The following is a 12988-nucleotide window of genomic DNA, read 5'->3' as shown; positions in this document are numbered from 1 at the left end:
AATTTACCTATTGGAATCATCAAGAGGTACTGGTGCCATTTTGAGTTTAACTTCAGGACGATGGGAGTCACTGGCTATCATTTTGATCCTAAGTGGGCTCTCCTCTCTGAAGGTGGATTTTTCTCTCGCATCCAGATTCTTGTGTAGAGGGGGACTGTAATCAAAGAGTTCTTTGAGCTTTTCAGACTTTACCTGCTCAGGTGACTGAGTTTCTTTCTTCATCATTAGTCTCTCAGAACTCTTGTCTTCTTCCTTGTGCTTATCTTTTGTTGCACTAGGCCTTTCCACTACATAGCCAGTCTCTTTAAGCTTATAACTTTTCTCATCTCTAAATCCATCGCTCTCTCTATTGCCCTTGATTGATATTTTAGATTTGTATTTGGTTCCTTCCTCCTCAGCATTCCGGTGAGATGCAGTAGGAAAATTTTTACCCTGATCTGCCAGGACAGACTTTCTGAACTGTCTGTAATCCTCTGTCTCCTCTGTGTCCTCCCCTTCAGAGTCATTAAACTTTTCTTTCCCAGTCTCTTTATCAATGAAAAAATCTAAAGTTTCCTGTTCCTCCCATTCCCTTTCTCCCTCTGTCCTCCCTTTTTCTGATCCTCTCTCCTTCTGGGCCTCCTTCTCCCTGGTATTACCCCTATCAAGCAGGTATACTCTAGACTCTTCATCTGTGTACCTGTGGATAGCAAAGAAGAGACTCGTAACTCTGGATTGCATTCATTCCAGTTCACTCGCATTCCTCTTTCGTGTCAATCCCACACCAAGATGATGATGAAAATATATTCCTCCGAGCAATTAACTGTAGCATGCAATGCTTCACACACCATTAACACTGTATCCACTGTCCTTTATGCGCTACTGGAGGAGACTACCTAGAAATTTTCTGCTATAGTTTATAAGAAAGCTAGTGGCTTTTTTTTCTTAATCAGTACCCATTTTCACATTCTCTTATACTACTCATTTTTTCCATCAAATTCACATGAAGTTTGAGAATTCAGACTACAATTCATTTTTGTACTTCTTTTACAGGAAAAGTTAAAGGAGTACCACAAAAATGTGAACGATTTTCAAGATCCTGCATATTACTAAGATAATTCCAGAATATGAAACAGGCTTAGCAGGGAACCTTTAGAAGGCAGCTCTCCTAAATACAGAACACACTTACCAGTTGTTTCACACACTGCCTTATCTATACACTATTTTCACACAGGTTCTAATACAATCACCAACTCCAATACACCTAATCCAAGGGAAGTCATATTTTTGATCTTCTAAGCAGTAATTTTTTTACATAATAAATCACTGACTGGACAAATTCTTTTAAAAGCCTACAATCAAGCCTATATAGCATAGTCACAATTTCTCTCTGTAACACATTTTATAAGAAATCCACTGAAGTACTAGTCACATTAGAAAGGAACAGTCTAATATCAGTAAGATTTTTACAACTTTCAAAAATTACTACTATATCAAACATTTCAAGAACGAATTGAAGAATTTTACATTCACTGGAAAATATACACTGAAGTTCCTTCACATCAACAGAATTATGTTCCAAGAATACCAAGACCAACTCTCTTTGATAAGTAATGCGAGTCAAGACAAAGCTGTCATATTGCACCACACAATTAGCAATCAGCGTTCTTTATGTTAACATAAAGAAATCATTGCAAAACATCAGCATTTTTTGAGTTCCAGAAGATCTGCATTTCAAACTATATCAACCATTAAAATTTTGAAATACCTGAAGAGAATTCACTATCAAACAAGCAAGTCTGATGCACTATTCCAATTAAGATTTTTCTTAACAGCAAAAAATTGAGTACAAGAAAATACACCTTGAAGGAAAAGCACAAACCCATTTTTCCTCAAGGATACATAACCCTATCTTCACTAGCCAGCAGTCGAGATCCTGAAGCATCTTCGCATATACATGTTTCAAGCTCAGTTCCAACCAGATTAATAGTACTAGTGTTCCAAATCGCCTTTTTCAACATATAGTGACAATCTTGACAAAATTCTAACTTTTTAAGAGGCAACATCAGGCTTATAATTTAATTCTTACCTTTTCATAAACTTTCCACCTTTTGCAGCTTCCTGTTCACCACCCTCAGGATAAAATGACCGCACTCGAGCTTCCTCACGGGGGGCACTCTGTGATGGGATTGTCTTTGCAGGGCTTCTCCTCGAAGGGATATGATGCAATGGGCTATTCTGAGAAGGGCTATAACGGCTAGAACCATTTCCAAGAGAACCAGAGCCAGACCTCTCAGGACTATGCTGAATGGAATGGGAATGTTGAGGTGTGTCCTTTGCTGAGTGGGCTGTGCTAAGCAAAGGGGCATCAGAGCAAGATGAACTCTGACTAGGTGGGGTGGCAATAGAAGGACTGTGGGGTGACCTTGGACTGTTATCATATGCTGAAAGGCCAGGCCAAATGTCGCCAGAAGCTGCTGATGATTTGTTAAAATCGTCAAGAGACTCTGATGGGTCATGTTCAAATGTATCTTTCTGTTCATCTTGTGATTTATTTTTCAAGGGGCTATCTTGCAAAGGAGCCCCTTCAGTTTTCTTTGCCTGCTTTTCCAGAGACGCACGTCTTTTGGAAGAGACAGGTGATTTGCTGTATGGGGATGAAGAACGAGATGAAGAGGACCTCGGGGACCTGGAAGATCTGTAAGATCGACGAGATCTGCTCCGGGACCTCTGGGAAGACACAGACCTTCGTTTTGGACTTCTGGAACGTGAACGGCCACGTCTAGGGCTTCTGGAGTGTCTTCGGTTCCAGACAGGCCTATAACCTCCACGATGGTATCTACCACCTCCTCCTTGATAATACCCTCTACCTCTTCCTCTGTAACCATAGGGACGTCTCATTCCTCTATTATTTCTGTAATCTCTGCGATAATCTCTAGAATAAACACGATCCCTGCTGCGAGATCGTGAATACGTCCTTGACCGAGACCTAGAACTAAAATTAAAAAGCAAACATTAACATCTGACAATTGGAAAACTAAAAAGAAAGAAGTGCCTTGACACTAAATGCTAGATTTCTCGAATGCAGTTAGAATGCTAAAGGATGCGGACTAACGGTCTTGCAGTAACTTCTACAATCTCTATTTATTATTTCCGTAATATATTTATTGTAATAAGCATGTTTATACTTCTAAGGACTGTGAAACTGCATCACATGATTAAGATGTTACCAGCCTCAGTGACCTGCCCTGCCATTTTATTAGAGATTATCACCACTCTGGAACATGGCATTCAGTTTCTCAGCCACCTTGGTTCACAGCCTGGAACATGAAGCTACATGACCCCCAGTTTCATATGCCAGCCTGTGGATAGCAGCTGATGAGGCAGTAAACATTCAACTGACCCGCTTCTTTTATGGGAGATGGTAAAGTCCACTAGTAAGAAAGATGAGCAAAAGGCTGGAGGCAACTGAAAAGACAAGGTCTTCTCAAGCAAAGTTTATCTACTGAAGCCATAAGTTACTTCAGATATGAAAAGTGGAATGAGAAATACAGAACAAATTACAGAGAAAGAGACCGGACAAAGAAAAGATCTTATGAAGGGGAAGGGAAGAATCAAAAGGGCCACAAATCATGAAGAACTAGTCGCATTCTGAAATTATCTTGAGATACATGAAAATGGAACCCCCCCCAATTATTAAACAAAGTAACGAAAATTACACTCAAAGCATAGTTTGCCTACTGCCTAAAATGAAATAAGATCCCAGGCTCACTTTTGCCACAGCATCATGCAAGTGAAAAACATTTTCCAGACAAAACCTAATATACCAAACCACCTTTTCATGCAGTGTGACATCAACTTACCTGTATCTCTTTTTCCTTGAATGTGATCTGGATCTTGACCTAGAGCTGGACTGAGATCTGGATTTTGATCTTGAAGAATGTGATCTAGAGTTAGATCGACCCATTTTTCTCAGTAGATATACTCCTTCCCAAAAGGAAAAGCAATGAGGGGAGGGGGAAAAAATGGAAGCAACTATTTAGAGTCCATGTAAGTTATATAAATGATACAAATGAACAAAATTTGTATATGCTAAAATGACAGTATTAGAAAGAAGTATAGCATTGGCTAAATGAAAGAACTTTGGAGACAATATGAGTACATTTATCAGTAAATTAAAAGCTCAACCACATTTTAAAGAATTTAACATTGCTGCAAAGCACACGCTTTGTCTGAAAGGATGAAGTATAACAGTAAAAGGTTTTCCAGATTTAACTGCAATCTGATCCTGTAGAAGAGAAGAAGAAGAAACAGGAAAAAAACCCAAACCATTTCTGCAAATTAAGACACGAATAACATAACTCTGGACATTCTGATGTATTTTAAAAAAGTTTTGCTATTGTGCAGTTTATAGTTTCCTCGCACTTCCAATGCTCTATTCCTTCTCTGGAAGGAGTTTAAAGTCCACTACAATGTACCTTTTACATAGAAAAGAAAAAGCCCTGAAGTATTCTGTCCAGTAGTTGTTAAGTTTGAGCCACAGGTATTATTTCTCTTTAACCACATGTACTAAAGCTAATCACTCTAATCCGATTTTCCACTAGTCAAGATGCTCACCCTGCATCTTTTTAGGTTAACTTTGTTTTTTCATCTATAAGTAAAATGCATGGCCAACTTAAAGATTTTAACAACTAGTTAAATAATATGGCTTGCAACAAAATTCAACATGTTTCAGCACAAAGTAAGCTATGAAAACTACAATTGATTATAAAGCCATGAGACCTAAAAGAAAATAAATAATAAACTATCATTTCTTCTTACATACAGTCACAGTAAATATTTAGAATTAATGCTAACCATAAAAAAATACACACCTTTTCTTTTTCTTTTCAGATCAGTGGCTAAAAATCCCCAATTTAATTAATAAAAACTTTGACCCATTACCATTTTCTTTTGAAATTGCCCAGCTTTAAAAAAAAAAAAAAAGGGTCACATTAGACAATCTGAATATAAACTATTAACAAGTAACTACATATTTTCAGGCCTTTGAATGCTAAATAATCATCACTGTTTAATAATAATTAAAACAGAAATGGAAAGAAACAAACATTTAGCTTTTGTGTTGCAAACAGGCTTTAAAATCTAAAATTACTGAATTAAAAATACAAGGTCAACACAGCAAGGTACTTTATATAACCTGTCTTGTTACCTGGGTGATACTTCAATTATGTAAAGACAAAAACAACATCAGAGTTTAATTTTAAGTTAATAAAATTTCAGAGATTTTAGACACATCTAAGAGAACCCTAAAGAAAAAAGCAGACCAACCTTTCCCCTATCAGCTAGTTCCTCCTGCCCCACATGACTTTCCCCACAAGTCTGCATGGCCCCAGAGATGTAACCTCACCTGAAACTAACCCAACAAAACTTTTTAACCTAAACTAGCTTTACATGTAACTCAGAAAAAACTATTTACCTTGGTGAAGAATATGTTGAATGCTGTCTTTTATGGGCTCATTCCACTAAAAAGCAAATTTGCATAACCTATACTCAGAAGATGGTTTCTAATTCAATGCATTCAATTAAACTCACAGAAAATGGGTTATAATCTTTTAAGCTCAATACTCACAGGCAACATAAATTTAGAGCTTTTAAAGTGTTGTAAGACATGATGCGTGCCAATTTTCCAAGGGTGATAGAAAAAAAAAACCTGATTTTTTTTCTCTTACAAGTAATTTTTAAACCAAACATCAGATGGACAATGTTTATAATATAACCAAATCTCAGCTTTAAATAAATATATTATTATTTTCCCTGTGCTCAACAATAACATTTATACATTTTGCATTCCATGTATGACAAGTATAGTTGATCTTTACAAGAGATAGACTAATTGTAGCTTCTTGCAATCATAAATTTTAGGAAAACAAAAGCAGTTTTAATTTTCAATAGTTGGGTTCAATCAGAACATTTAAAAACAGAATTAATCTTACCTCAAACTGTTAGTTGGTGCCAACGAAGCAATTATTTCAAAACTCCCTATTTGTGCTTTCAGCAATACAGGTTCCTATAGAACAGAAAATGAGATTGTCAGAGACATGAACATTCACTAAAGGAGAGGTAATACCTTTTGTTTAAAGGGGTTCAAACATTAACCTGTTTATCATGAAAAGACAACACATAAGAAATAGCAAATTTACTCTTGGAAGGGCAGTGAAGCTGCATGCTAAGATCAGAGCAGGTCAGGAGCCAGCCACTGTCAAGTGGCAAATCCTACTCCCCTTGCACACGCGACCACTCCTCCTTCAGCCTTGCTTGCCAGGCTGTGTAACACGTTATCTTCCCCTTACAACAGCCCTGACATCCTTCAGGTCCTTCAGTGACCAAGATCTTGATACCCACAAATCACTTCCACATAAATAGGTTATCAAAGTGGCTTAATGAAGTGCCAAACTGAGCTGGATTATGGAGTAAATAAAAGCATGCAGCCAGAAAGAGTGGAGTAAAAAGGACAGTGACAAAATCTTAGACCAATTTTAAATCTAACACATAGCTCTGCACTTCATTGGAGCTACCATATTGGAAAGAAAATCAATTGGGATGAGGACTTAGGCCAATGGTGAAAGCTTTATCTTTAGGTTTCTCTTGGAACACTTAAAGAAGCATTACTCTATTATACCTTCTTGTTTAAAATGCAAACATATATGATTTTACCTAAACAGCCAACAACTTCAAAAATTAGCTCTTTTAAGGTTATACAGAAACAAAGCATAATTGTAATAACAAAACCAGTTTCAAATGTATGAATTTTTCACTGGACTTAGCTTTTAACTACCTTCAAGCCTTAAGACTATGTACATTTGCAATTTGGCTCAACATTAAACAAACTTTTCAATTCCACTAAAGCAACAAAATAGAAATTTTGTCCCAGTTCAATACAGACAGGATAGGTCTCCCAGAAACTACATCTCAACAATTTATTCATTAAATCCAAGGACGTAAGACATCCAGTGCTCCTAAAATGACACTTTCACACTTGTTCACAGACATTTTCCTCATCTAAAAGAAGAAATGTAGCACTCGTGTTCATAAACACCGCTTTCAAAAGTCCACTTACCATTCACTAGTTGTGACCAAGATATTTCCAATTTCTACAAAATATATGCTTTATTAAGATTAAGTTTTTACTTCTCATCATCAGCAAGCATGAGTCTCTGAAGGAGCACAGTAGTGTATCGGACCATTTCAGATTTTGTCTAGACAAAAGGCGAGATGGTATTAGCTAGTAAAGGTCAATGAAGGCATTCAGAAGTCTACTACAGAAAAAGTAATACAAACTTCAAATTCAGTCCAAGATTTTAAATGAATACTTAAATAATATATATTTCTGACTTTAACTGGTGTTAGCTGAAATCCAAATCCCAATTTAGACAAATCTTTAGATCCTGGGGATATAGAACAAGATAGTTACTTCACCTTTAAAACCTCTAGGCAGAAGACAAGATCTCATACTCTGATAGTCACTTCCACATAACTCAAACTCCTGTAGTCAGTTCCACACAGTTTTAGGAATTTTCCCTAACAACTGACAAAGTGAAAAGTAGCCACTTTTTTTTTTTTTTTAACAAACAAGGCATTGGATTTACTACATCCAACCCCAGCAGCTAAAATATATTTGCTACCCTTTTCCCAAATATTTTTCTTTGTAAGAAGAGTATGGATATAACAACATTTGAAAGAAAAAGAGCTTTGAATAGAAAACCTTAACTATTGAATAAAAACCACTCAACTATGTGCAGCTTTTGTTTCCATTTAATTGTAATGGGTAAAACCTTGACACACAACACCCACTTAACCAAACAATGTTTATATTTAAAAAAAAATTGAAAAGACTAGATTGATGGTGAGTTTTTTAGTCTGTGTAAATATTCTCATAATATGCAAGAATCTCAAATTTTATTAACCTCTACTAAAGATTATTTAGAAACAATAATGGTAATAGAAATATGTAGGAAAACAGCTCCTTTTTAACAGTAAGCTTCTACATGCTGCATACTTTCACAGAAAAACTACACATTCCTCAGAACAACACAACTACAACATACTGTTTCAACAGTATCAAATGAAATTATCCTCTTCCTGTAGACTCTGGTGCTCCTTGTCAATCTGTAGTGGCTACAACTACGCCAAGTAAGGGCACCAGTACTCAAGGCCAAGGAAAAAAAGGTCCTAAGCATCATATGTTGCTATGCAAGAGCAGCCGCCCCTCTCACTTCAGCGAACGATGCTTTCCTCTGGACTAGTCTCAGAAAGAGACGCACAGCCTGCCAGAGGTGCACATTAACAAGGTGACACAAGAGGAAATTACTAACACCAGTGTTTTTGAGAGGACCACGACTGCAAGGAACATGGTCTATGCCTGAAACACCAGGGCTGTAATCCCCTCACTTTTGGCATCTCAAGCTTCTTTTTCCCTTGCTTTCCACCCTAAACAGTAGAGAGGTGACACCTAACTCTGAGTCATTTCACTTCCATGTTAAAAAAAAATCTGCATTTTACAAAGGAAGCTGCTAAAGCTCCACAGTACTTGAAATCAGAATACGGTAGCTCTGCTAGTTTAAAGAAACAATCCCATCTCTCCCATCCTGTGTTTCCTCACATTCCTGATGATCTCCCTTATGCCAGTACAAGTATTTCTGCAAGCACATACTAGATTACTTTCAATACAAATTATTTTTTCTAATATGGGTCATTACACAGCCCCACAAACATCTCGACCAACACAGGGAAGTTGAAATAGCAGCCAGACAGGACTGCTTCTTTTGGCAGCACCACAGTCTTAAAGCTTCCCTGAAACCAGCCTGGCATAGCCTTCAGACACAATAAACTTGGTATTTAAGCTTTTTAACAGTACTTGCAAGCAGCTTTAAAAAAAAAAAAAAGAAAAAACCCCCACACACAAAGCCCCCACGAAAACAACACACACCCACAAAAAATTAAAACCAACAAAACCAAACATTCCCAAACAACCAAACCTAAACATAGAAACCATGACTTTTTTAAAAATTGGTCAGTTCATCACCTGTCAGATATTGAGTCACATTCAAAAAACGTTTCTTAATGAAATAACAACAGGATCTGTGTCTTAAATTAGTCTTGGTCAGCAAGTGTAACCATTAAGCAAACACAAGATATGCACCAGAATACCACAAACGAGACAATAATGAGGAAGCAACACTGTTAGCATTTGTTATTTTTAATAAAAAAATAAAAAGGACAAGGAAAACTATTTCCAACTCCTTTTAAACATTATTTTTTTGGAGTCTTTACTGCACCACTGATGTTGAAATTTTCTCAGAGTACACAAACTGTAGATACAACACATCTCTTAAGCCATTTCACAAGTTACACACCACATGTAAGTTTAAGACATTTTAGGACAGTTATACCCACTTACACTAGCAAAACACTGCTTCCTCTTAGCTTCACTATTTTAGCTATCCTTCCTTTATAGTTATTTAGTAGTCTGTATTTCTCTTGCTTAAGCATAACTTGAGAGCTGTCAGGAAGATTTAAATCCAAATCTTATTAAAGTAATTCACAAGCTGTTTCCAAAATGCATGTTCATTCAGAGATTCAGGCTTCAAAAGACATGGGGATTATACAATCATGACAAAACAAAAGGGGATAGGACAGTCTACGAGAAATCCCATAGAACTTGTAGTATTCTCTCATAATACACATAACTGAATTACAGAAAGTCTTAATGAGACAGCACTGTAAGTCATCTATTCAGTGCTTGCACATCTGCTGTGCTTTCTTATCCACTCTCTACCTCTCCCCTCCCTTTTCTTTCAATGTCCACAAAAACAAACGGAGCAGCAGCACATTACAGGTAAGAACAGAATACATTTCATAGTGACAGTGCTACTCAGATCATCAAGGACTTAGATTCCTACAAATACTAAAATTCCATGGCAAATTTGCCCAAACTATCTTGGAATGTACAAATAAGATCTAGGAAGTGTTATTCTCCCTGTTTCATATGCTGGAAATACAATGGAAACAGTAAAACATACTAAAGCCTTTTTTCCCCCCAAATTAATTCATTTCTTTATAGAAAACAATACAAAATACTTGTAAAATAAGTCAAAACGCAGCAACCTAGTAAGATCAAAATCACCTCTGCAAAAAACTGTCATATGATTGTTAGCTGTTCTTTTATGTAATACTACTGGCAAACAAAAGCATATTTCTCCTCTAACTAAAAAAAACAGAAAGCAAAGTGACTTTTTAAAAGAAATTTCTCAATACACAAAAAGAAATTAGCATGCCTTTGGGCACATGTTTTGGATAGCCTTTCTGGTTTTTTGGTGGTGTTTTTTTTGTGTGTGTGAGTTTTAAAGACAGTGTTTTCATATGCCCTTACACAGTGGTTTCCACAATCTCTGTGATGAAGTACAAGCATGCTGCTGCAGAAAAGGCAAGTGTCCCTCCCTCATTTGTTTCAAGACTGATACCACAGCTTGGTGAGCTGCAGCAGTGACCTGATCCAGAAAAAAAACTACTCTGGACAAAAGCTGACTTTTCAGGTCTCCCAGATTCCATTTACCACAAGGCTTCAGGGAGGCCAGTGACAGCACAATGAACACCAGTGCACTTTTTCAGAATACCTTTGGGAGAGACTCTGACAAACAGAACACAGTTGTAACCCAAAGGCTTACTTTCCTCATTAGTTTCCTTCACCTATCCCCTCTGCAAACAATCCCTAAACGTTCTCTGGCATTCCTCAAACCCCTACATCACTATCTCTCCTTGACAACCCGATTGAATATAATCCATTCAAATACCTGCACCCTAGATCCAAACAAGTCCCTGCTGATCTTTTCCAAATTTGTACAACCACTCCGAGTTTTCTGCATGCCCAATGGAAACAGGTCCTTCTCCGTGGTACGTGATCCTCCCTACTTCCCCCTTCCCCCAGAATTCCCTCAGCAACAGCCTTCACCTGTGGCCTCCACAAAGGAGGGCCCACTAAAGTCTTGGCCAGGAGAGAGGCAGTTACCAACAGATGTAACACACTGAACCTCGTCCTGCCATTCGGCACAGCTTGTCACTCAACATCAAAAGCGACGAGTGGGAGGATGCAATTCCTACTCTCCCTGCCATAAGAAGCTGCATGCTTGGAGCACACCAGTGCCAGAGCCTTTATCCCCTTATTTTCCCCACTTTTGTCCAAAACAACGTGATTATCAAGAGGAGAATGAGGAGGAAAGGGGAGAAAGACAACAGCTAGACAGCATTTTCCTGGAACCCCACGTTCTTTAATCAATCCCTCCCACACCGAGAACAACTACTCTAAGTGATGTTTTTATAAATTTACAATATGCCAGCCATTGCTCAAGCAGTGACTACTTGCAGCGTCAAGAGCACCTTTGTTTTGCATGCCCTCGGGCCCTTCTGTATAGTAAAATTTAACTGCTGCAGTGAAGGCAAAACTTTGATCTCCGAGATAAACAAGTGACTTGGTAAAGGATCACCATGACACACAAAGCAAGAATCTGATTCTCACAAAATTAAAGGTGAAAAGTAGGGGGGTTACAAAGCAAAGGAGATATAATGGATAAGATCCTGCAACTACAGGCACACTACACTGTGATCAACATTGGGAACACAATTGCACCCTTCGGCAAGGGGCTGAAACCCACTCCTGCCCCTCACGGGGCTTTGCGAGCATCTGTAAGCAGGGCAGGGAAGGCGCGGGGTGTTTCAGGCACCAGAGCCCGAACCACAGCCATGCCCGAAGGGAAGTTCCTCCATCGACCATAAAGGCTGATCCAATATCGGGAAGCATTCTTTCTCCCCAGCACCGTTTCCCTCCTCGGCGTCACACCCACGAGAATAACGGGGAGATTTAACACTCCCGTAATCTGTGCTGTACAGCCACATCCCCTCGGGCCTTCCCGCCTCCCATAGGAGGCCCAGAGCCAAAGGCCGCACTCCCGGGGCGAGGCCCGGCGGCGCCGGACTCTCCCTCCCCACATCCCCGCCTCGCGGGGCTTCCAGGGGCCAGGGAACAGCTACAAGGAAGATCAGCCTCCGCTTCCCGCCGCCCCTTCCCCCTTCTACCTTCGGTTCCCGGGGCGCCGTCCAGGCACGGGGAGGAGCGACGCCGGCTCGGCCCGGCTCCTGCGGGAAGCGGCGGCCCGCGGCAGGGCAGTGACGGCGCCTGCCCGTTCCCGTCCCGGTCCCGGTGTCTGGCCCGGGATAATCGGGATAATGGCTGCGGAGCGCCGAGGTCACGCGGCAGGGGAGGGCGGGACGGCGCGGCGCGCGGACACCGCGCGGCCCGGGAGGGGGAAGGGAGGCGGGAGGAGGTGCGGGGAGGGCGGGGCCGAGGTGGGCCCCCTTCAGGCTCCCCCCGCCATCTTTCTTCCAACCCGGGGCCACCGCCCCGCCGAACCTCCCCGCCGTCCCTTCGCCTCCCTCACCTGGCGGGCGGAACTCCCTGCGGCCCCGCTCCCCTATGGCAGCCGCGCGGCCATTTTCCGTCCGGCCGGAGAAAGAGACACGGGGCCTGCGGGGAAACAGAGAGGAGCCACCATAGGGCGCGGGGCGGGCGCGCGTCACTTCCGCTCCGGGCTGGGAAGAGACAGCCCCGCGCTCATCGCCCGGGCGCCATCTTGGTTTCGGGTACCCGTCCTTAAGCAAGATGGGGGACGGCAGCCGCCCGGCCGCGCCGTGTCCCTGCCCAACGCCGGCGGCTCTGCGCCCGGCCCGCCGCCCTCTCGCCCCGTTCCGCACCGCCGCGAATAAAAGCTGTCGCCTTTTGTATTCTCGTTTTCCGAAGAGGCGCGGGGGGCTGGGCCGCGCTGGCCGTTGCCTGGTTACCTGTGGGGTGGGGTGCGCATCCATGCACGGGAGTCTCTTGGAAGCCCTTGTGTGTGGAGCGGAGCCCAGCCAGCGGCTTTTCATCCAGCGGCATTGGCAGCTGGTGCTCCTTGCGCTG

General features: G+C 40.9%; 2 protein-coding genes and 1 long non-coding RNA gene across 16 annotated transcripts in view; 2 read left to right on the top strand and 1 right to left on the bottom strand.

The window, feature by feature from the left end:
* The window catches only part of LOC113970958, an 18202-nt gene extending 15497 nt beyond the window's left edge, over positions 1-2705 (top strand). Inside the window, exon 3 of the long non-coding RNA XR_003535396.1 lies at positions 2593-2705. This is a non-coding gene — a long non-coding RNA (uncharacterized LOC113970958). The remainder of the gene's footprint in view (positions 1-2592) is intronic.
* Positions 1-12979, bottom strand: part of BCLAF1 (BCL2 associated transcription factor 1) — a 25532-nt gene extending 12553 nt beyond the window's left edge. For 4 of the 11 annotated variants that reach the window (XR_003535357.1, XM_027690161.1, XM_027690228.1 and 1 more), the window contains exons 1-6: positions 12109-12189; positions 7097-7235; positions 5973-6046; positions 3843-3966; positions 2069-2974; positions 8-679 (exon numbers count right to left, since the gene is read on the bottom strand). Coding sequence is in view for 10 of the 11 variants with exons in the window: in XM_027690161.1 (XP_027545962.1) it covers positions 8-679; positions 2069-2974; positions 3843-3946 (1682 nt within the window). In the remaining variant the exon portion in view is untranslated. Of the gene's footprint in view, positions 1-7; positions 680-2068; positions 2975-3842; positions 3967-4853; positions 4899-5972; positions 6047-7096; positions 8897-12108; positions 12190-12470; positions 12605-12870 lie in introns of those variants that run through there. The other 7 variants (XM_027690171.1, XM_027690252.1, XM_027690210.1 and 4 more) reach the window with 7 other exon arrangements.
* Positions 12898-12988, top strand: part of LOC113970935 (vacuolar protein 8-like) — a 34042-nt gene continuing 33951 nt past the window's right edge. For 3 of the 4 annotated variants that reach the window (XM_027690392.1, XM_027690398.1, XM_027690376.1), the window contains exon 1: positions 12898-12988. The gene's annotated coding sequence lies outside the window, so the exon portion shown is untranslated. The other variant, XM_027690385.1, reaches the window with a different exon arrangement.

Source organism: Neopelma chrysocephalum, unplaced genomic scaffold (genome assembly GCF_003984885.1).
Source record: "Neopelma chrysocephalum unplaced genomic scaffold, ASM398488v2 Primary Assembly neopelma1_23, whole genome shotgun sequence".
In the NCBI taxonomy this organism is placed as follows: Eukaryota; Metazoa; Chordata; class Aves; order Passeriformes; family Pipridae; genus Neopelma; species Neopelma chrysocephalum.
This window is presented reverse-complemented; position numbering and strand designations above follow the sequence as displayed.